The sequence below is a fragment of the Lacerta agilis genome, chromosome 5 (genome assembly GCF_009819535.1).
Source record: "Lacerta agilis isolate rLacAgi1 chromosome 5, rLacAgi1.pri, whole genome shotgun sequence".
Classification (NCBI taxonomy): domain Eukaryota; kingdom Metazoa; phylum Chordata; class Lepidosauria; order Squamata; family Lacertidae; genus Lacerta; species Lacerta agilis.
The window spans coordinates 46,504,251-46,529,736 of record NC_046316.1 but is presented as its reverse complement, the minus strand read 5'-3'; the positions used below and the strand labels follow the sequence as shown (position 1 = coordinate 46,529,736).

The following is a 25,486-nucleotide window of genomic DNA, read 5'->3' as shown; positions in this document are numbered from 1 at the left end:
TAGTACTGCTGCCAGTATGTTTTGTTTTGGTTTATTGATGAAATGGTGTTCTTGGCTACACTCATTGCCCACATTATCCTGGATGTTAGCTATTTGTTTTTATGCAGAGGTAGATTTTGTGGTGATTGTATCTTCCTTATTTAAGGTTGAATGATTTATGTGAGTGTCTGAAAAAGAAAAGGTTGCGGGGGGCGATGTACATTTTTTAAATTAAAAAATCTGTATAGGTCTAAAATGTCTAACTATAACTTTATTTAACTAGATAATCTAGAAAATACCTGGAAACTGAAAGTTTGGATAATACTGGATTATCTATTTGGATAAATAGAGATATGTGCTCCAATGTGACTATGAGAGAGAGAGAGTGTGTGTGTGTGAGAGAGAGAGAGAGAGAGATGGATGTGTATTCTAGATTATCAGAATACTTTAATGGTCAGGTTCTGGTTTTATTTATATTTCCATGCTTATGTAGAAAATTGATCCATAAGGCAATCTGAATGCTTAATAAAACTAATTTTCTTGTCAGAGTTATGTAGATGGTACCCTAGGGGACCTAATGACCTTGTTGATATAGCCCATGACTAATGCTTCTCCAAGACTTAGGGTAAGTCTAATCACAATCATAACAGTCTGAGTGAAATCTTTATCCACAGGGATGCAATCATTTGAACTTTGCCATTGCCCTCCTATAGCACATGGCAATTAGTCCTTTATATAAGAAATTGGTTTAATCACAGTAGAACTTTCCTCTTTAATATATATTATTTCATATGTTTTAAAAGGGGGAAATAGCTAATAGTGCTATTATGGCTAGGAGACTAACTTTCCCCTTCCAAGGTAAAAGCAGCTGCCCAGCACCACAAGTCAGACTGGGGTTGGAATGTTCAGGAACGAGTAGTTAACCCTTTCCCCAGCTTCCTGGTATGGATTGCCTGCCCTCAGAACTATTTGTTCTGCTTTGTACCTGCATGTTTTTTTTCCTTGTGGAAAATAACAGATTGGGCAGCAATTAAGGAATCAGGGAAACAATTTGAGCAGCTTGTGGTTACTCTGACCTTTGTGGGTGGTGGAAACACAGGAAATCTTATCACAAGTCTCCTGATGTCACATCTAGCTTGGCCCTTAGATTTGCATTTTTAGAGAAAGTAGGACTAAATATTGGAACAAATTCTGACTTTTCTTGGCCAAGATTTTCCCCAGTACATATGCTGAAAGTATTTCCATGCATGCAACGGGTAATATTTTCTTGGAAACCATCATGTCTTCAAGGAGACACTTTGGAAAGATCTCAGGGGTATGTGAACCTACTGATGAAAGACCCTATTAACAGAATGCTGCCTTCAGACCTTTAGCTCTTACAGGTGTCATACGAACAACAATGAAGGGACTATTTTCTGCTTAGAAGACTATCTGTAGTCCCCTGTGTAGGTATAATAAGAATATTCCTTCAAGCTTTCCAATGTGTGTTCAGTGAAACTAATTGATTACCATTATTTATATTTATAGAATGGAAATAGGTGTTAATTTTTTTGCATAAATCAGATTAAGTTCATTTTATATATGCATGGTGTGTGTGCCTCTGATGTAAATGAACATAAACTAGGGGATTTGAGGCAGATTTTAACTGCCCCCCAAGTTTCTAATTAAAAGTTAGCCATCTTGTAATAATCAGAAGCATCCCATTTTCCCATTTGTGCATTGTTATCCTCATAAATACCGTACTTCAATGGATTGGGATGTAGAATGAGCTTTTGCACATGCTCAGAACATGAATTTAGTTTAATTATTATCCAAGTCAAGGACACTAATCATTGCTAGTACAGAGCTGATCATACACGCCTCTAAATGTTTATTTTTAAGATTCCAGGAATCTACAGGCAAGCCCAAGAAAGCTTCTAACACTTGCAACATGAGAGTTCGGCAATCCCTAGAGCTTATCTGGAACCAACTGTAGGGAAGACTCTTGATTCATCTTAGTTAAATAATTTAATTCACATAGGCTTTGTGGAACAACATGTTTGACCTCACCACCATAATCTAAAAAAAGTCAAGGAATTAGGGATTTGGGATGGGCAACTAAGACAGCAGGAAAAGATGTTCTGCCTATGATTCAGCACAGTCAAATGGCTGAGCTTCATCTTGCTTGGTCAGACAACACAAGATAATGCACTTTTCCAGGGCCCAGCAATTTCACTGGCTTTGCTCACTAGAGATTTTAAAGCCCACGCTGTGATGGCTACCAAATCTGATAATTATACAGGGATTTCGGCAAAAGCAGATGAAATTTTGAGGGATAATTGAAACTAGTAAGGCAGTTTTATAACATGTAGGAGCTAGGATTTCATGAAAGTTCAGGCAGGGGAGCTGACAGGCTATTCAAATTATTAAGAACTGCAGGGAAAGAATTAGAGCTCCAAAGTGCTACCACTTGCTACCTTGTACTGAATGGGAAGGTCAACTTCCCACTCCCTGGGATGGGATGCAATAGCAGACAGTCATGGGAACTGAGATCTTAGAGCATTCAAGTGGAGCTCTTAAAAGGCTTAATTCCCTTTATTTGGGCAAGCAGTAATATCTAATGACAACCATTCGAGCCTGGAGAGAACTCTTGGGGAGAAATATGCTTGCCACCCACGCTGAGGTCTCTGAATAACACTGTAATTTGAAGAGCCAGTTTCAAGCTGACCAGAGGAAAGTTTTCCCATCACCAGTTTTGATGCATTTTAAAATGCCTTTTTCAAAGAGTCTCTGCAGTACAAATGTTAAAAATGGATGATGTGTAGATCAAACACAAAATATTCCATTATGCCTTCAGTTTATGATTTTGTCTGTTCTATCACTTCAAGCAGGGGTTGGGCTTACTGTGAGAATGCAAATTAGAGTAAAATTCAACCAAGGACTCGGTTCTCATCCTCTGTTCTCATCCTGGCATCTTCAGGTAAAACTGAAAGGGACGCTCACTTGAAACTCTGTAGACCCACTATTAGTCAGTGTAGATAATACTGAAGTAGATGGACTAATGGCAGCTTCCTGGGTTCCTATGTACATTCTTTGGTGTAGCTATTAGATTAGTCACCGCCCCCCCCCCAACTCCCGTTGTCTTCCCCTGTTGTCTTTTTTTTTTCTTTTTTTTGGGGGGGGGGAGTGAGAAAAAAGTTGGGGAAGGGAACTGTGCATAAACCTTTTTTTGTAGCATAGTTTTGTATTTATATTCTTCTTTAAACTGTTTAACATGGGGAACTGTACATATTCTGGCATGCTAACTAGCAGAGCCTGTCAGCCCATGGGACAGGCTGAGGCAACCGCCTCAAGTGGCAGAAGCCTACAAGTTAGTGCCGCTTGTAGGTGCCCCACCCAACCCGCTGCCTCTGCAGTAGTGGAGAAGTGGCATCAGCAGTGGTGGCAGTTTCCTGTGACATTTCTGGTTTCCGCTGCGTAACCTAGATAAAGGAGGCTTCGGTGGGGGTGGCAGAATTGTGACACCTTCTCATTTTGCCTCAGGCAGCAGAATGAAACATACTGCCCCTGGAAACAAGTAATATTAAATTGTAAGCATGAAGAGCATGTTCTTACATTAAAAATTAACTTGTGTTCAGAGCTGCTACATCCTTTAGCAGGATGACAGAAAATGATTCCCCCCCCCCCGAATGAATAAACACACACACACACACACACACACACACACACACACCTGACAGCTCTTAAAACAAAAGCTCAAACACTTGCTATGTAAACCAGACCAAATAAGAGTTTGTTGTGCGGTTGTAGAATATTCTGCAAACATTAAATAATGATAGAGTGGATTCTCTGGAATGTTTTCATGCAGAACTTGCCAAGAGAGCTTTTCCTTTCCCAGAAGCAATTTCCCCTTCAGCTATTTCACTACTGATTTTATACAAAATATTTGTTTTCCTATATAGTAGTCCTCATCCATCACTGGAGACTGTGTTTGAGGTGGCATTAACTCAGAGTGCACTTTGTTACATTCCAAATATTATTATTATTATTATTATTGCATATTTTTGTTTTGAAGGTGGTTTTTGAAGCCAAAATCCTGGACCGGGAAGCTTTTAGATGCAAGAAGGCTTTTATGGGGGTGAAGTGGGGGTAGGGGTTCCACTACAGTTCTGCCCATTTATCTGTTCCTGAAAGTTGGGGGGGGGGGCTTTCAGAGCAGGATTGAGTGGAACATGAAGGGCTGCATTTGCAAAAAAAAAAAAAAAAAAAAAAAATGCTTGTAAAGCAAGTCCTTTTTAAAAGGCCAGTGCAATGCAACTGAGCTGGAAACAAGTAAAGCTGTTTTACAGCATTGCTGTACTTGTGTGACTTCAGAGCTAACAATTTTATACTTTTCTTATAATTTAAAAAGGGGAAAAGAAAAAGGAAATTGTCTAAATACAATTACTAAAAATACATGTTACCGGTAATATGTTTGGCTTAGGAAGAGCTTGTATAATTATGACATGGGACTGGTTTTGATTTTGGCATGCAGAACTAATTTAATTCAAATAAAGATAGAAGTCTTTAAGTGTCCTTGGAGCCTATTATTTATAATGTGTTTAGAAGTTTCAGGTGTTTCAACAATCATACAGTGAAGGCAAAAAGAAAGGGACTAGGTAGACTGATTGAGGCAGACACAAGCTCAGTTCAGAGTTGTGTGTAGAAGCTCAAGATGTTAACTGGACTGGAGGTGGTTGAGAGGCAGAGGAAAAGCAAATGTTTTGAGCCCTCAGTTGCTTCTATTGCAGACAGAAGAGAGTTCTTCACTGTGAAATCTACACCATGGATACATGGTTCTTCTGGATGTCCTCTGTGCCAGAAAAAGGTGTAGTTCTTCTCTCAGAGGCTGCCAGTCAAAGTGAGTCTGGTCCTCTGTACAGTGGCAATGTAAACGTTAAGCGTTTTCAGCTCATGGCAAATGATGGCCATCTTCTACACATGCAATGCCTAGGAGACCTGGCAGGCTTTAAGTCTATACCCTTCTTTAATAAAGCACTAGAACTGATCACTGGTGTTTGAGGCATCCTTCTTCGGTATACCTGTACCCAACCACTTCCACAAGCCCTCTGTTGGGCCTACAGTTCAGAAAAGTTGTTGACCTGCCACAGGTTAGTGGACAAGCCAGGACACATGGTCCTGACGTTCCAGCTTGCTAGGTGGAAGAGCATTGGTTTCTTTTCTGTTTTGCTGGTGGAGTAGTTCGGTCCTCTTGTCGAGTGATACTCTGAGCTCCAACACCCACTGAAGCAGGTGGACAGTGGTGGGTCAACACTTTATTGACTGGCAGCTGCCAGGCTTAAGGCGGATTGTGCCCAGTACGTATTGTGCCCAGTACGTTTCCGGGCACAATTCAAAGTGTTGGTGCTGACCTTTAAAGCCCTAAATGGCCTCGGCCCAGTATACCTGAAGGAGCGTCTCCAACCCCATCGTTCTGCCCGGACACTGAGATCCAGCGTCGAGGGCCTTCTGGTGGTTCCCTCACTGTGAGAAGCGAAGTTACAGGGAACCAGGCAGAGGGCCATCTCGGTAGTCACACCCGCCCTGTGGAACCCCCTCCCACCAGATGTCACAGAAATAAACAACTATCAGACTTTTAGAAGACATCTGAAGGCAGCCCTGTTTAAGGAAGCTTTTAATACTGGATGAATTTTAATATTTTAATATTCTGTTGGAAGCCGCCCAGAGTGGGTGGGGAAACCCAGTCAGATGGGCAGGGTATAAATAACAACAACTACTACTACTACTATTATTAACCTGACCAGTGAGACACAATGATTTCTCCCACCAACAAAGACAACCTGTAGCACTTGTACCATATGCCATTCAAGTTGAGCTTATACAGTGGTACCTTGGGTTACAAATGCTTTGGGTTACAAATGCTTCAGTTTACAGATTCCGCTAACCCAAAAATAGTACCTCGGGTTAAGAACTTTGCTTCAGGATGAGAACAGAAATCACGCAGTGGCAGCGTGGCGGCAGCGGGAGGCCCCATTAGCTAAAGTGGTACCTCAGGTTAAGAACAGTTTCAGGTTAAGAACAGACCTCCAGAACGAGTTAAGTTCTTAACCCGAGGTACCACTGTAACTCATAACTGCTGCCTCCTGCATTGATTTTGCTATGTTTGCAGCACCAAAGTGATCTCACCAGGGCAGTGTGTATGGAGGTTGTGGGCCACCCAGACAACACAACCCCCCCCCCCCCCCGCTTGGCCTTATTGATGTGGTCCAAAGGAAAGGAAAGAAATACATTTGGCACCAGTTTGAATGCAGGCGTTGCTGGAAAGAGGCAATACAAGACACTATCCACCTGTCTTAAGGACTCCACTCTGGATTTGTGTGCGGTATACTGCCCAATGCAACAAAGTCTGCAAAATGTTTCTGTACTGTATTACCAGGGCCTTTTCCTTAGATAAGCTTTGCCCAGAATGACAAGCCTGTGAGTGAGATGCCCCACACCAGATGCTTGCAGCATCTTCAGCGATTGGAAATATTGTCTTTGTTGGTGGATAAGATTTAGCTTGGTGTTGTCATTGATTGTCTGGGATCAAACAGTTGTGATGCTGGAGAACCACAATTGCCTTCTTTTTAGTTTACAACAACTGCAATAGGCTCCACTCTTTATTTGAACATTGGCAGTGTGGGAGATGGGTAATTAAGTTCTTCCTCCTCACACAATTTCCCCAATCTATCACTTGCCAAAAAAGAAGAATGCTGCCCTTTATAGTATGTGTAGATATATTCCACTTTCAAGGAGGAATAGATCAAACTCCACTTCTCTCCCAATCAAAATTGGACCTTCCCTGTGCTTCTCTATCCAAAAAGTTGGGAGATCCAAGCAATGTGCTGTGGCATCACGTCTTCTTTATTCTTCCGTCTAGTTTAAAGTAAATGTAATATGGCATAGAGGATTATAACAACAATAACAGAGGATGAAAACAATGGATGAGAAGATTTGTACCTATTGAGAGGTGCACCTGCTAACCTGGAGACTTAGTTAGTTTATTCCTGCAAAGCCCATTCGTAAATAAAAGTAAAAAGAATGTAGTATTACAATAAAATCTAAAAGTAGCAGATTTTTTTTACAGCATCATAAAAACAGGATTAACTTTTCGCATTTAAAAGGCTTTGGAAAATGAAATTATCTTTGGCCTGTATTGAAATGCCATTAAGGTAGGCACCAAGGGGAGTCTTCCTAGCTACTCCACAAATGAGGTTCTACTCATGGGCACCAATGCTGAGAAGGCCTTCTACCCACAATATCCACTGCAACTTCTGGGGCTATACTGTATCAGTGAAAATGGGAACTATCAAAACTGAGCTTAGAGGAATTCTGGGGAATGTTTGTTAAATATAAGCCATGTTCATATTTCTTGCTAATGAGGTAAGCTGGTGAGACAACACAAAATGGAGCCTACTGTTTTCTGTAGGCTACTGCTTACTTTATGTATCAATATCTGAAAGATTGATTTTTAGCACTTGCAAATTAGCTTCCCAAGCAGCCAGTTTAGGAATCTTTATATTGCAGCACTTAGATACTCTAATTTTCATTTGCTGTGAAGAGGAAATTTCAACATCAAGGAGAAACATTATATAATAGTGATGCCAAAGTGCCTCATCATGAGCCATAGCTATTACGAAGTAGGCAGAGAGGAAGATGCACAGAATCAAATGAAAGACCATCTTGAAGAATAATATGCTAAAAGATACAGCAATACTTGAAAGTTTCCTGGTGATTTGTTTTTGAAATGCTTATTTAAAATGCATTGTCAGAATTTACATAAATTGGGATAATAGTTGGATGTCATTTTAAACGTATTTATTATGTTTACTTCTTTGAAACCTCTTATAAATATTTCATTCCAAATCTGTGTTTTGTGTCTTGCTTGCTGTTTGGTTTAGTGTGTCTGGAAAAAGATACTCTGACTCATTTTGTGTTACATTTTTAATCATATCATTTAGAAACTTGGTTGAAAACATTTTCTTCATAATGATTTGTCCAATGATTGATCCTTTGTCCTCTAGAAATACATTAACATACAATAATTCTTATTTTAACAATCTCTGTGTGTATCTGTGGGGCAAAATTAGCAAATATTTGTTGGACTTGTGGTATCTTGTAAGAACTACACCAACAGAGGGATGTGAAAATCCAGGACTTTTGTAATACTTAATTATTTACTAGAGAACATGGATTGTTCAGCCAGAAATACATATTTTGCTACTGGACAGCTGTATACTTTAACATAATGGTTGAATTTGATTTTTGACATTGATTCGTATCTTTTATTCACTTCCTTGGGGTGAGAAACAGAAGGCGAAGGTAAAGGAAGGAAGGAAGCAGTGAGGATAGATATAGATTTGGGGAAAAGCTAATGATTGTGCTAAGTGAAGTGTTGAATTCTGTACTCTCTTATCTAGAGATCACCTTTTCTTACATGTCTACATGTGTGGAAAACCAAGGAAAGTTTTGCTGTTGGTTTATGCAAGTGATGGGAAACCTGTGGTCTTCCGGATGATCTCTATTTCCTGTCAGCCCTAACCAGCTTGGCCAGTGATCATGCATGATGAGAGTTGTGGTCCAGTAACACCTGTAGGACAGCATGTTCCTCACATCTGATGCGTTCATTCATAGAATCAAAGAATTGTATAGTTGGAAGGGACCCAAAGGATAATCTTGTGAGCCTCTGCAATGCAGAAATCTCAGATAAAGCAGCAATGACAGATAGCCATCCAACCTCTGGTTAAAAACCTCCAATGAAGGAGAGACCACAACCTCCAGAGGGAAACCATTCCATTGTTGAACAGCTCTTACTGTCAGAAAGTTCTTCCTGATGTTTAATCAGAATCTGCTTTCTTGTAACTTGAAGTCATTGGTTCAGGTCCTACCCTCCAGAGCAAGAGAAAACAAGTTTGTTCCCTCTTCCATGTGACAGCCCTTCAGATATTTGAAGAGGATTATCATATCGCCTCACAGTCTCCTCTTTTCCTGGCTAAACATACTCAGCCCCTTCAACCGTTCCTCATAAGGCTTGGTTTCCAGACACTTGTTCATCTTGGTTGCCCTCCTCTGCACATGTTCCAGCTTGTCCACATCTTTCTTAAATTGTGGTGCCCAGAATTGGACACAGGATTCCAGTTGTGTTCTTAGCAAGGCAGAATAGAATGGTACTATTACTTACCTTGATCTGTACACTGTACTTCTGTTGATGCAGCCTATAATAGCATTAGCTTTTTTTTGCTGCGTGTGTCACACTGTTACTCACGTTAAGCTTGTGGTCCACCAAGACCCCTAGATTCTTTTCACATGAACTGATAGTAAGCCAGGTGTCCCCCATCTTATACTGGTACAGCTAGTTCTTCCTGTCTAAGTGCAGAACCTTACACTTGCCCCTATTGAAATTTATTTTGTTAGTTTGGGCTCAGCTCTCCAATCTGTTATGGTCATTTTGAATCCCAATTCTGTCTTCTGCAGCATTAGCTAGCCCCCTCAATTTGGTGTTATCTACAAATTTGATGAACATCCCTTCAATTCCTTCATCCAAATAATTTGAAAAGATGTTGAACAACTATGGGTCCAGGACAGTACCCTGTGCCACCCCACTTGTCCCATTTTTTCCAGGATGACAAGGAACCATTAATGAGTACTCTTTGGGTTTGGTCAGTCAATCAGCTACAAAGCCACGTAACAGTTATCTCGTTCAGCCTAGATTTTACCAGTGGTAAATTCCTCACAAGATATTCCTTTCAAGAATAGTATGGGGGACTTTTGTCAAAAGCCTTACAGAAATCAATAGACACTATGTCCACAGCATTCCCCTGATCTACCAAGCTTGTAACTCCATCAAAAAAAGAAATGAAAATCATCTCACATAACTTGTTATTGAGAAACCCATGGTATATCTTAGTAATCACAGCATCCTTTTCTAAGTGCTCAGAGACCGACTGTTGAATTATCTGTTTAAGGATCTTTTCCTGGTATCAATATCAAGCTCACTGTTCAGTAGTTACCTGGATCTTCTTTTTTCCCCTTTTGGAAGATGGGGACAACATTTGCCCACCTCCAGTCTGCAGGGACCTCACCTGTTCTCCAAGAATTCTCAAAGATTATAGACAAAGGCTCTGAGATTGCACCTGCATACTGTTGATTAAAATGATGTGTGATGCTGTTGTCTGCTGCATATATCATATGAAAAGAATTCATAGCCTTTCCTTCTTCCTTTATTAGAAATTCCCAGCTAAACCGTTAAACTTTATACCTTACACTTTTTAAGTACTGTATGCTTAAGGGAATTGAAAGGCCAAGGGGCACCTTGATTATTTAGAGCAGATGATATTAGTGTGACAACGTAGCTTGGAATCTATCCAGGTTTCACATTAGGACACATTTCTTTTTATATAGATCTATGAACTATTATAGATAAGAGAATAGATACTGCAGGATCACAAAAAAGTGAGCATAATATTAAAATACCTGCAACTTGTGCCTGAGAAATACAGATGCTGTTGTTGATTCTTCGGCTGTTTCATTCAGCTGGAGTTTATGGCAGTTGGTTTGAATAACCCCTGAACCGATCATATACCGCTCAACCGTCCCAATTTAAACAGGACACCCCAAAATTACAGAAGCCATTATTGGCTTATGATTGGACCCAGGAATCTCCCAGTTTTTGGTCCTATGCTCTGGTGCGAGTCAGCTGGCTGTCGTGAGAGCTCGGGACAAAAAAAACAAGCGTCCTGATTTGGATCCCCTGTATGTTGGGAGCATATGGAATCATGGGGTTCTCAATAATTGCTTAAGGGACAAAGCAATACCTTTTTCTCAGGAACTCATGCTGGATGTTTAGAGAAGACTTTCAAGCATAACATATTTAAACTGACATTGTCCCTCTGAAAGGCAGCTTATTTTCATGATTACATGTTACATTTCTGGAGACTGTTATCAAATTGTTTTAAAAATTGGTAAGTTATGATGTTAGCCTTTTTGGATTCATTTGGTAAAGGTGGAGTGTGAATGTTTAAAATAATAAAAATAATCTCTGCAACATAGATACAAAGATATCCATTCTAAATTCTGTTGACACCCATCAACAGAAGACATATATTCTGCCTATTTGTCAAATAACAACAATCACATCAACTTGCACTGTTTAAATTCACAGCATCTTACTACTAGTTTTACCTTAGTTACTACAAGTAAATAATGTTCCAATGCTAAATGCAAGTGAGTAGTTAAAAGCCTCAGTCCTTTAACCAATCAAATGGAAAATATGTTGAAAATAAAACAGGGTGTTGGTATAGTGACCACCTTGTATGCATGAAACATGGATAAATTTGTTTTCTTCTGGCCTATATATTGACCTCCCAAGAAGGACTCAGATAGATATTAAGGAAAAACTATTAATAACCAGTCAACAGAAGGGTAATGAGTTTGACAGATTGTGTATTATTGGAACAGACTAGAGATTTTGTTGATATTTTTTAAATGCTGTTGCATTTGTCCTTGGAAATGTACTTTTTGGTATCATGCCAAAGCAGTAGTAGTATTTCATTTAGGACAAATGATCACTGATCTATATGTTTAATTTTCTACCTTTTACTAGTCACATACAAGTTGTGAGCTCAAGGAAACTGGCAGCCCCCATAATGCCTTAAAGTGGTAACTGGACAGGGAAGTGGTGATGGAGCGGAAGTGCTGCAGGTGTGGGAAATTGGTCTTTAAATTTCCTATCCACATGCTTATCTGCAGCCCTGAACCTGTGCACTTTCACAGTTGGGATTTTTTAGAGCTTTCCTTCCAACTCTGTAACAGAGTGTCAGGGCTAGGTGCTCTGTGGTATGGACAGCCAGATCAAAATCTGAGTACTGTAGCAATGTAAGTTAGTAGCCAAGGTCTGGGAGGTGAGTAAAGCTGCATGGCCAGTCCCCAACCTCAACAATACAGTCATACCTCGTGTTGCGTTCCGCTCTTGTTATGGACTTTCAGCTTATGAACGCGGCAAACCCGAAAGTGTTTACTTCCGGGTTCACCCCCCGTGCATGCACAGTAGCGATCTGCGCGCTTCATGCACGCGCAGAAGCAATCTGTGCACTTTGCGCATGCGCAGAAGCACTCGATCGCGCCACACACATGCGCTGAAGAGGTGCTCTACTTGCCGACTTTTTGGGGTGTGAACGGCACCCTGAAACAGATTAAGCCCACAAGTAGAGGTACCACTGTACAGCAAGTCTGGCAGAGTTTAATTATTTCGTTCTGGAGCCAATTTCCTACCCATTTGAACAGAAGGGGCCTTGCCTTTGTCAAGCACTCAAAATTCAGCAGAAAGGGGGCCTTCTATCTTTGGAAGGATTTGATTAATTTTAATTCTGCTACTGCTACAAATTTATGTAGAATTGGATCCATAAATGTAACTTTGGAAGAAATTCTGGCAGTGGTAGAGTTCCATGAAGTGTTGTTCAAGAGCTAGCGCCACACACACACACACACAGACACACCCCTTTGTTCTGTCACCGGCACAACCTGAAAATCTGCTCTTGGAGGCTGGTGGACCCTCTAGAACAGCATAGCATGTGGCAAGAGCTTTGCAGCAGAAAGGGGGAATTGCTGAAAATTGGAAACTCTCTTTGCACAAATGGAAGTGACTTCTGTTCATGCAACTACACCTTTAGATCCAAGGTTTTGACTTGTGTTTGCAGCTTTTTATTGATGGTATTTTGACAAGAGTATTTTACTGTATTTTATATGCATTTTTTAGCCTCTTTGAGGACTTTTATAAATTTCCTAAATAAACAAGACAACATATAAAAGAGCAGAAATAAACAAAACTCAGAAAATCATGACCAACTTTACATTTAAAGGATAATGATGATGATACCAGGTGAATATGCTTAGCATATGTACACAATGAAAAAATTGTATTCCTGCTCACTTGGGAATGAATGAATGAATGAATGAATGTGATATTGAGAATATATTCTGTGCACTATATTGTTGCTAGCTACAAATTTTCAAAACCAATTCTTGTCTATCATGGAAGTTGCACAATATTAAGCAAGCAAGCAAAAGTAGAGAGACTACTAGTTTGTGCTTGTATTCTAGTTTGTGCTTGTATTCATCTTTTAACAGAGGCGAGGGAGGGTTATATCTGCAAAAAAAGGTTTGAAAGATGGTGGTAGATTCTACTATCAAAACATCTATGAAAACAAATATCTGTCATTCATTTTTGCAAACAAAATGTAAGGAATACATCATGTATTATTTGCAGTTGCTAAAGTATTGTAGCTGAAGATAGCAAAATAAAAAATTGGTGCAACTGAAGTTTATTATTGCAGTGAAAAGTGAGCTATTACCAGCAAATTGATTTTGCCGTATAAAATATGTATACTCTAATAATAAGTGATGGTATTACGAAGTAAAGAAACGTAAAGGAGGATGTATAATGGCTTTAAAGTTCTTAGTCTACTGTAGCCCCACTAATGGGCTCATTTAGGGGTTTCTTGATTCTACAGAAGTATTCACTTACTATTATGCTCCCTTTTCAAACCTTGAAGATAAACAAAGGAGCTGTTTGAAACATATAGAAGACAAAGCAGTTAAACATATAACAAAAACCCTGAATACAGATTCAGTTTGTATTTTTAAAAGGTCACTGATTATATATTTTGTGCTATGACATAAAATCATTCTATGCTAATCTTTCACATACTTTTAGAATAAAATGAGTGTAATAACTACTATGTATTTGATTGGGATGTACAGTATTAAGATGAACAACACAGAGGTACATAATGAAAATAGAGATAAATTCACCTTCCCATCTCTATGCATTTCCACATTCTTGGAACCTAAGTGTGGGATGCTTCTAAAGTTTTGGGATAAGCCAAGGCACCCATACCTCCATCCACCATGCGGCTGTGCATATGCAAGGCAAGCATGTTTTTGCTTAGCTCTTTCCTGCCCAAAGACACAAACAGATGGGCTTCAGCTTCAGTTGTAACTAAAGGCTCGTCCACACTTGTCCAGCTGCTGTCCATATTCGTACTCTCTGTTATGTGCTGTCAATTCCTGATCCACAAGAGGACCTTCCCTCTCATTCCATGACTGCTAAGCTGACTCAAGAGTCTTTAGTGAGGTGCCTTTTTGAAAGTCCAGGTATGCTATGTCAACTGGATCACCTGCATCTATATGCTTCAAAGAACTCTAATAGGATAGTGAGACAGGACTGGCTCTTGCAAAATCTACAGTGGCTCTGCTTCAGCATGGCTTGTTCTTCTGTATGCTTGGTTATTTTATCTTTAACAATACTTTCCACCAGTTTTCCCAGGACAGATGCTAAGATGAAATGTTTTCTTCATTTTTACCTCCTCTTGTCAAAAGACAGTATTTGAATACTGAAGGTGAATTAAACTGGAAAGTCATCTTTGTATTAGGAAATACAAGATATTAGATTATTTCTTACATGAGAGGGATCTTTTAGCCTGTGGTTTTGTTATATACTGCCCACATGACTATTGTAGTTCATTATTGTACTTGCTTATATAGCTTTTAAATCATCATTATTAGATGTTGCGAGAACCAGTGTGCTGCAATAGTTTGTGGCAGAAAAAACTAGGGAGTCCTCATGTTCAAATCCCCATACAGTGATGGGGTGGGTAGTGGTTGCAGCGTGGCACAGGGAGTAACATCGGGCAGTTGGCCGACAGTTGGGGGATTCCCCAGGCCGGCCGCTTTGGTGGACAGACTTTCCCACCGGCCAGTGTTTCATTTTGGGCCCTGTTCCCTGGGGAGGGGTTGCTGTGAGTGGGTCCTCAATGGGGGGGGGGCGGGGTGAGAAGCAAGGATGTCAACTTGAGCTCCACTTCTTGGAGAAAGGCAGAATATAAATGGAATTGTTAACATCCATCTGTCTCGAGAGACAATGGAGTGCACCTCCAGGGGTGAAGTCAAACTACTGCATTAGCAGCACCAAAGTGACCTCCCCAGAGTGCAAGCCTGGGCATTGTGTATGGAGGTCCTGGAGCTGCCCAGATGACAAAACAAGACCCCTCTCAGTCTTATTGATGTGGTCCAAAGGAAAGCAGAGCACTACTTTTGGCATCACCTTGTCTGCAGGAGTTGCTGGAAGGAAGCAGACAGGGTGCCATCCAACCATCTTAAGGATTCCATGCCAGATTTGTATAGGGTTTACTCTTTAGCCTTTTCTTCTTCTGAAGAAGGCAGCGGATGTTTAGGATCAGAGTTTTTCTTCTGCTAGATGGACTACCTTGCCAGGTTGATGAGCCCCATCTGCTGCTATAGATTGAATAAATAATAACAAAAAACACAGTTTATTTTCTGGGGGAAATTAAATAAATTCTTATTTAAGTTTAATTGCCAAAATATTGCATTCATACAAAAAATGTTTAATTAGCTATGTTATTTGATAACACTCAGATTATTTCTATTCTCTTTTCTCTTCTACAGTTGTGACTCTGAAAACAGATACCTTGGTAATCCACTCAGGGGAACGTGCTACTGTAAGTATTAGTATAATTCATTGCCCTTTGATGTTGCACATTAAATGATATGCATGTTAACTCCTGACTGAGGTCCATTAGTTATCATTTCATTTGTGATGTGTATTTCATCTAGTAATATATTAGTCAATGGCACCGTGGAGTAATGGATCTGGAAATTTAGTAGACCTGGGTTTAATTCTGTCTCGAGTATAGCTGAGCCTTGGACAAGTGAGTTTCCCTCAGCCTAATCATACTGCAGGATGATTCTGAGGGATAATCCCATGTACGCTTTTCTGAATTTATAGGGAAGGGCAAGAGACATTTGTGAAAAGCAGAATCTTATCTGGGCTTTTCCATACTTACTCTTACTCCACTCTTTCCAGGCACTATCTGTGCTTTAAAGCTCTGTGTCCGAACACTTTTTTGGGGAGGCGCGCCTCTGGAGCTTTCCCCATGAAAACACACTCCTTAAAGTTCAATCGGAGCAAATGGCAACCTGTAGAAAACCCAAATTGATGATTTTTCTGATTGAGCACTAAAGAGTAGGTTTTCACAGGGAAAGCTCTGGGGCAAAAACAAAACAAAAAACCACACACACTCAGATGTGGAGCTTTTAAGTGTGGACCTGTGCCTGGAAAGAGCAAGGCAAAACGCAAGAATGGATAAGCCCTTATTTGTTATTGCGATTGCCCTGTGTGTGAAATTAGTATAATTCTCAGTGTAAATAGAATAAAAGTGGTAAACAATAACTGGCTCACATCTACCAATGAGACTAATGCTGACCTGGAGTTTATAAAGGTAGTAAGAGATAGCTTTCAATTTCAAGATGTTCTGTGTCTTGCTATATTAAATGACAGTAGTGCCAGATGTATGTAGCTTGTGTTAATTTTATTTAAGCTTGTTAAATAAAATTCAAAACTTGGACAAAGGTTTAAAAAGAAAACCAAGGCATCAGCCTGATATTGTGTAAAGTATGCAAATTAAGCAGAGTTAAATAGTTTAGAGAATGTCAGTAAGGTCTAAACAGTGATAGCCACAGAATCTGTTTTCTTTCTGTAGATATTCTGGTTTTCTGCAGATTTATTTTGCCCTCTAAAAATAAATGTAGACAAATTTAAGTGATGAACAAGATGTGACACCAACAGAACTGTGGGTTCTGGACACCTACAAGGAAGGTGTATATTCATTATTGTTTTCTAGTAGCTCTGTTTCATAAATCTTTGCCTGAGAAAAATTGTGCCATATCCAGATAGCCTTTCACCTCTAAATAACCAAAGCTATTTGTCTTCTATCAGGTTTTTAAATAATGTAAAGATTTGGTATTGTCGCACTGATACAATATACCAGTTGTTAACCTTAACCCAATAGTATGAATAAATTCCGAATTCTTGCATTAGTTTATATGCTCTCTTGATGCTTCATTAACCAGATCCTTTGTTCTCTTGGTGTTAGTACTCTGGCAGCAAGAAAAGGCATGTTGAGTTTCACTGGGGGGCGGGGGATACCTTAATGGTGGAACCCTTAGGATGGATCTCATTGATTTAATGGGAGCTGTTCGCTCTGCTTTAAAGTGCCTAAGGATGACAGGGTAATTGGTTCGTTTGTTTCTATATCAAGAGTGACTTTTCAATTCACAGATAATTTAATGGTCCAGAATTTTCACTTAATGGTCCAGAGTTTCTGCAGTGGAGCATTTAAAAAAGGGGAACCATGAATTTATTATAATGAAGTTTATCAAGTGTATATGGTCATATATGTGTGTGCACACAATTTTTATTACCTGAGGAAACATATTCTATGAGTGGCTGGGGAAACCCAGCCAGATGGGCGGGGTACAAATAAATTATTATTATTATTATTATTATTATTATTATTATTATTATTATTATTATTAATTACCCAATTGTTCCATGTTGCTCCCTAATGCTAGACTTTGTGGGAAGTTGTTCACATTTGTAGAGATGCAGTCCCCATCCTATAGAAATAAAAGGACATGCTCCCTTTGATCTTAATGGATTATTACTGAGGTCATTAATGTCTTTGCAGTACATTCAGTGAGCACAGACAGCCACAGTTCAGGCAGCAATTGTTGGAGACAGAGCAAGTACTTAGAGCAGGGGTGAGCACGCTGACCAACTGAAGCCACTCAGGAGTCTAGTCTGTCAGCCATCAGTTGCCCAGAGGGAGGAAATCCAGGATACCTTTCTATATAATATGCAGTGATTCAAAACTGACTCTCTAGAAACAGCTGGTTTCTAGGACCTGGGGGATTTTAGTCTCTGTTGTTATTAACTCATCTTGAATTGCCTTCAACTCTTTTACTGATCAATGGCTCTGGTGGGTGGTGCAGGGAATTGAAAATTGGTGCCTAAACCATGTAGGCACTGGTGTAAGTTCCATGGTGCATGGCAATCAGTAAAAGTTTCTTAGCATCAAGACGAGTAAGCTGTTAACATACACGTTAATGCAAAGTGAACACGATGTTAGCCTGCTCATTGTAATTATAGTAGCATCATGCTGGAAGTAAGACACCCACCCACACCCATGTGACTCATGGTGCAATTTAACACAAAATGAGATATGGTAACATGTATTATAAACCCTCTGAAACCAAATGAAACCGTAAAAGCATTCATATGAGGGTTTGAGTTAAGGGAGAAGGTTTTATCCCCTGACTGCACCCATTTTAATTTAATCAAGCATTCCATACATTTCTAAAACTACTTGTGAGATATTCTAGAGAAACAAAAGGAAGTATTTCTTTCAAGCCACAAGTAATGGTGATGACTGCAAATACAGACAGCTTTAAAATGTGATTAGTAAAATTCCTAAATTTAATCACCTTTGACTTTCACATTGATTTTAAAAAGTTGAAAGAAAGAGAGAGCTTCAGTGAAAGGTTTTAAAAGCACAGTTTTACATTGAATTTCATGGAGGTCAATTGCATTTCATTGGATGGTCTCTGCCTATTTGCGTTCACGTGGATTGCTTCTTTCTACAGCCAAATGTTCTGTAGTTTCTGGAAAAGCAATCAGAACAAGTCGAACCAATGATCCATCCTTGCCAGCATCACTGACTAGCCATGATTGGATCCAGATATTTGCAAAAATTTATAACTGGACAAAACAATAATAGCATGCTGTTGGAGACACTGTGTCCCCCTCCATCTGTTTTCTTCAACTGAACTGTCCAGACATTGAAACAACCCTTTCTCAAAAAAGTCACTCAATGTTTCCTTTAAATTATATTTTGCTATGTCACAAAGATTTATGCTGACCACATGCTATAGTTCTGTCTTAAACTCATGAAAACAGAATTTTGACTTGGCCACTGGTCACATCACCTCCTGGCAAATAGAAGGGGAAGAAATGGAGGCAGTGAGAGATTTTACTTTCTTGGGTTCCATGATCACTGCAGATGGTGACAGCAGTCACGAAATTAAAGGACGCCTGCTTCGTGGGAGAAAAGCAATGACAGCATCTTAAAAAGCAGAGACATCACCTTGCCGACAAAGGTCTGTATAGTTAAAGCTATGGTTTTCCCAGTAGTAATGTATGGAAGTGAGAGCTGGACCATAAAGAAGGCTGATCGCCGAAGAATCGATGCTTTTGAATTATGGTGCTGGAGGAGACTCTTGAGAGTCCCATGGACTGCAAGATGATCAAACCTATCCATTCTTAAGGAAATCAGCCCTGAATGCTCACTGGAAGGACAGATCCTGAAGCTGAGGCTCCAATACTTTGGCCACCTCATGAGAAGACTCTCTGGAAAAGACCCTGATGTTGGGAAGGATTGAGGGCACAAGGAGAAGGGACGACAGAGGACGAGATGGTGGGACAGTGTTCTCAAAGCTACCAACATGAGTCTGACCAAACTGTGGGAGGCAGTGGAAGACAGGAGTGCCTGGCATGTTCTGTTCCATGGGGTCACAAAGAGTCGGACAGGACTAAATGACTAAACAACAACAACAACAACAACAAACTGTTGGTCCTTGAAAAAACAAAAACATCCTCATCCCTTAAATAATCTTCTATATTAAATTACAAATACCATTCAGGTGTTTAGGCGTGAACACTCAAGTGAAATTTTAGGTACATCCTGCTTGAATGCATAAAGCAGTTTTAGAAAGCAATGGAAATTTGTGATATACATCATGTGTAGCAATTTCGCTTAACTTTTGTCAAATACCTCAGTCGCTTCTAGGAGAACAGTTTCATGATCTTCCATATGTGTGAACATGCAGAAGCTTTTCTTTTGGAGGAACCTCTTCAAAATGTGGGTTATAAATTATATAGAAAATAAAGCAGATCAACAATAAAATAAGGTAGGAGTTTGTTTTGTGGTGTTTTGCACAGGTACCAGATTATTCAGGTTACAAATCCTCATGGGAATGGATGCAGTTTGAGGTGCTTATATAATTTTAAGGAAGAAAGCATAGGAATGCATTTATTGAGAGTTGATTCTCAACTGTTCTAACAACTTCACCTAATACTCATGGTTTGTGGAATATTTTTTGTTTGTTTGGATTTACTAAATACTGATACCATAGCAAAGCTATACAACTCTGGGGCAGTTTTCTATTGTACTGATCTCACAAGATCTTGTTTGTCTTTTTTCTAAGTAAAGAGACTGGATTGCTCCTAATGGCACATGAAAGGGGGAGAGAGAGATCTATACATGCACAAATGTGTAGATAGAATAGGTGGATAAGTAATTATTATGTGAAAATGTTAGATACTGCAGACATTAGAAGCAGTGAATTATTCAGCATTGAAGAAAACTAAGTAATTACATGTAATACATGTAATTTAATTCCATATATTTAAGCTGAACGTCCTTATTCAGTGAGATGGCTTGGAGAATTCTTGACAATTGGCAAACGTCTTGTTCACTGTCATATTTAGGATTGCTTATCACACCCATCCAGTAAAATATTAATATTGCTATGCAAAATATGTATATAAAATGGAAAACGTGTATTTCACACACAAACACACATCTTTGCTTCTAAATCTAAATTTGAAATAGTTATTGAATATATTATTTATTTTAAAGAGATAGCTTAATTAGCAGTTTAATAAATTGTGGAGGTGTCATTAGTGAAACATTACCTTGGTACTACTACTTGATTCTGAAAATATCCTTTGCTAAACCAAATTTCTTCAAGGAGTACCTCTTAGATCAAACGCTTTGATATTTCATTGGAATGTATAGTTCACAACTTTAAATGACTTTGACAAACATTGTAACGCCTGTTCTGATATCGATATAGAGATTTTCAATTAGCCTGACTTGTATAACTTGCAGATACTGATGTAATCAATGCTTTTCTTCTGGGAGTAATCAAGGGTATGCAGTACAGGCACATTTCCCCCCAAATGTTAAAAGTGTGGCACTTACTGTGATGGTAATCATCACAAATATATTAATGCAACAAAATGTTACAGTGTGAAGTACTTCTATTCAGAATTCCAGCTAATCAGCCAGAAGACTTTGTTTTATTGTCTCCAGTTTTCTGGGTTTTCATCCCACCTCAAACACTTCTATGGCTACTGAGCACAATTACTCCTCATTAGGCAGTTTTTTTGGATCCTCCTCTAGAGTGGTTTTCATAAAGTGATAACTTCTGCAAACCTTGGGATTCCCCCAAGCCTACTGATCCCACACTCAAATGCATGGATGGTGCTGTTTTGGTTGCATAAGAGCTGAAACTTCCAGAAAGAATCTGCAATTAGTATATAGAATTATGGGATCTTTTACCAAATGATGTCATTGTCATGCCATGATTTCACAATTAATAAAGGAAAATGACAAGCTATGAAAACTGAAGCTACTGTTTAAAAATCAGTTTTGGAAGATGTTTGAAGGATAAACTTGTGTAGCTCTCATAACAGTTCATCCTCCCCACCAAGTGTGTCACATTTCATAATATTAAGAATATTATGATTTCTCATTACTCAACTGGGCACCTGAAATGTAAAGCAGTGGTTGGCATATAAAAAGCAGTTGAGCTATTGGTTTCAATGCATCTTGCTTGCTTACATCATGCGTACCATGACTTTGATAGTTTTAAACTGAAAATTTAATTGACCCTTTTTATCACAGTAAGTAGACATTTATTGTGCGCTGGTTTTTATATACTCTAGTCTACTGAAATTAATTGTTTGCCAATATTAAAAACAAAATACAAAAATAAGTGATGTGATAATAATGATTTGGAATACAACATGTTTTTTTCACCATTGATGTTTGAATTAAACTAATGGGAGTTAGGATTGTATTCTAGGCAATCATTGGGCTAAACAACTCTACATAAAGCAAGGTCGAAATAAATGTGTAGTAAGAAAATACAGATGGTACAAATTGCTGGATGTTTTGCTTTACTCTTTGATCTCTATATGTGCACACTAAATATCTGGTATTTGTATACATAAAATGTTTTATACATTCATATTACATACCCCAAGCCATTTTGATTAAGGCCAACATTATATTTAGTGACTAGTGAACAAATTGATTTGGCACATATGTGTGAATTCTGACTGGATGCAAATGATAGTTTTATGAGCCAAGACAGGCTGCAAATGCAGTATTTTGTCTCAGTGCATTTATTCTTCTTTTGTTTTAGTAACTGCCAAAATGATAGATGTCAATGGATCCTAGATCATAAAAGAAGCATCCAAATTTTTGGATTAGTACTTCATATATCAGCATCTGCAATGCATGTGGTTTCAAAATCTGTGCTCCTGGGTATGAGTGAATAAGTTGTAGAAACAGATGGTTTTTAACTGATAGGGCAAAATTGGTTGGCTCTGGTGCCACCATTGTGGTTTTAACAAATCATATTTAAGCTAAATGGTGAGAGCACAACATCATTGATAATTATATTTTCCCCCAGAAAAAAAGATGTTTGAGTTAACAATTGTTTAGTGAGCCAAGTAAAAACTGGACCACTAGAAAGATGGGCTAATATTTTGTGAACTTGACTCATGTGCAGAGGCTGAACACCTTCTCTGTAACTATGGAACATCTAACCAAATGAACAGATGGCAATTTCCAAGCAGTGTCGATAACATTCTCTTCAGATATATTTCTTGCCTTCTCTGAATGTGAGAGCTGTTGAGCTACAAAGAACGATGCTTTATCATAGGAACTGACATTTTAGATTTGGAGATACACTCCTCGTTCAAACGCCGACCTGCATTTAGTTCAGATTGTGACCCCTTTATATATACCATTAAACCCCCTCCTATTCTTGCTTTAAACATTAGTTAGTAAAGAATAGTAGAAAGTGCTATCCAGCACTAGGTGGCAGTCTTACTATACTTAAATAGCTTGTTATATTCAGAACGTTTTATGGACATTAGTTTATATTCTAAAATAATGTTAGTATGCATTAACAAAAATTGATTATAATCAATGAAGTTGAAATTTCCAATCAAGAACTTTAAAAAAATGACAGGTTTCAAAGGCAAAAAAACCCTACCACAAATAATTTGGGTGAAGTGTAAGATACGGCCTAGCAATTTGATTTTCTGCTACTGGCTTTTTATTGCTAGTTTTCTTTTGGGACACCATTTGTTTAAACTAAATACCTACTGTAATTGTAAAGCTGTCATGCTTGACTTGGAGTAATGAGTTTCAGCAATTATATCTGACACTAATTGACTTTGCAGATTGAGACTATTTTTATTACTGTTAAATGTAGTAGTGATGATCACCACAAACTTGTCATTGTACTTTCAATATTTGGTAATATAGGAATAAAAGCTGTCTAAAAATCTCCATAGTATTTAAGGATGGCTAGTGGAACAAATTGTGTCTTGAATTAGAGTAGCAATATAATATGTAGGAAATAATAGATTTAGCAGATGGTTTATACACAAAATGTGATATAACATAATGATGGTGTTAGACAAAAATAACCATAGCCTTATTTAGAATTTTTTGTTCTGCAGTTTTTTCTAGTTGCAATTTTTTACTTCAGGGTGTCCTTAGGCTGTCATCTTGCCAGGAATGATGTGTATAATATCAGTTTCTCACTGGAGATTCTGGTACATAGTCCCATTCCCTGCTGGGAAAAGATACTACACTGGGGCTCTGTTGCAGCTTCTGGGCCTTGAGGCAAGGGAGATCATAACAGAGACAGGTATTTTGTGAATATTCGGTTTGAACTCTCACAAAGGCTTTACAAGAAGCACTTTGATCTGACCCCAAATTCAAGACCTATTACTATTTAAGGAATTTCAAATAGTAGAGCTAAATTAGGGTTGTTGTTAAATTTATTACCTGTCCTTCATCCTAAGGTCCCAGGTGGTTCACAACATTAAAACACAATATTTAAAACAACTTACAATTACAGAAATAAGGAGGATCCTAAGAATATACATCTGTGTCAAAAGCCAGGGCAAAGAGATGTATATTCAGCAATCACGGGAAGCCAGAAATCATTTTCTACTGAGGCTATTCCTCATGGCCCTGTTGTTGTTGATGTTGTCATTTTTAATTCGTTTTATATACCACCCTTCATCTGAAGATAGATCCCAGGGTAGTGTATAACATAAAATTCTAAATTACTTCCCTTTTTCTCTGCTAGGTAGAAACAGACTTTATTGTAATAAATTAATTGCTGGAAGCTTGTCCAGCAATATTTTTTCCAACTCCCCCATTGTAAAATAAAAAAGGGTTGTTTTTTAATGCAAAGAACTGTGGGGAAGAAGAAAAAATATGCTTTGTTAAAATAAAATATTTATGAGCCTGATGTGTGGCAATAGCAATAAGAGGGCCCTTCAGTAGGAAATCCATATGAAAAATGTAATACAGTGGTACCTCGGGTTAAGTACGCTTCAGGTTAAGAACTCCGCTTAAGAACAGAAATCGTACTCTGGCGACGCGGCGGCAGCAGGAGGTCCCATTAGCTAAATTGGTGCTTCAGGTTAAGAACGGACCTCCGGAACGAATTAAGTACTTAACCCGAGGTACCACTGTAGTTGAAAGGACAAGTGCACCAAAGATATGGCAATGAACATTGGCAATGTTCTGTGATGTACTGCATCTACATTGTACAAATACTCATAACAGGTAAAAAAGATAAAAACAGGTATCAAGTTCCGTCCAGCATCAAGCCCAGCATGGAAGTCAGTGGGTAGAGTAGCTTTTATTTTGCCCCAGATATTTTCCTGTTGCAGATATCCATTGTACAAAGTATTTGACCCTGATTTTGTGAACATTTTAAAAAAATATTTGTTGAATATAAGAACAACATATAACATTGTGTATGGTTCTAGGAACAGATTGGGAATCCTGCTGGTGTGCTATCCTTAGCTGATCCAGCAAGCATTATATCAGAAATCGTCCTGGTTTGAACATAACAATAAGCCATGGTTGTTGTTTTTTGGGTTTTTTTTTTACTATGACTTGTTAAATAAGCCAAGATTTGGCTCACTGATGTTCAAACAAACTGTATCTCTTTGCATTGCCCAAGAAGCTGACAAGGCATCAGTGAATCAACAGTTCTCTTACTGTTAGCTAGTAATGGGGCAAAAAACACAAATGCTCTCCTCCTTGAAGATTTTCACCTACAAAAAACAACCCTAAAGCATCTCTGCCTTCCTAGACTGACCCCAAGAACGCTTGCTAGACCTCTTCGTTAATGCATCTGTTTCACTCCGCTTAAGAACAGAAATCGTGCTCTGGCGACGGGCGGCGGGGGTCATCGCGGGCTGGATAATTGGCTCGCTTGGGCCGTATCCGGCCCGCGGGCCTTAGTTTGGGGACCCCTGCTTTACACACTACTCTCGGAGCCAAAGCTTGGAGGAGAATAAGTACCACATGAAGAATAACTCAGTTTATTTACATGATGCCTCTCCAAAACTATTATGATTGGGGTGGCTTGGGAATATAATTCAGTGTGATTAAAAGCTAAACCTTTCAGTCAAAACACAAGATCCTCCCACCTCTCCTTCCCCTTCTGTCTCAAGCTCTGGGCATAT

The 25,486-nt window shown here is 38.9% G+C and overlaps 1 protein-coding gene across 3 annotated transcripts in view; it reads left to right on the top strand.

Moving 5' to 3' along the window:
* Positions 1-25,486, top strand: part of ATRNL1 (attractin like 1) — a 505,113-nt gene that overhangs the window by 168,665 nt on the left and 310,962 nt on the right. For all 3 annotated transcript variants that reach the window (XM_033149571.1, XM_033149570.1, XM_033149569.1), the window contains one exon: positions 15,460-15,512. In XM_033149571.1, coding sequence (XP_033005462.1) covers positions 15,460-15,512 — 53 coding nt within the window. The remainder of the gene's footprint in view (positions 1-15,459; positions 15,513-25,486) is intronic.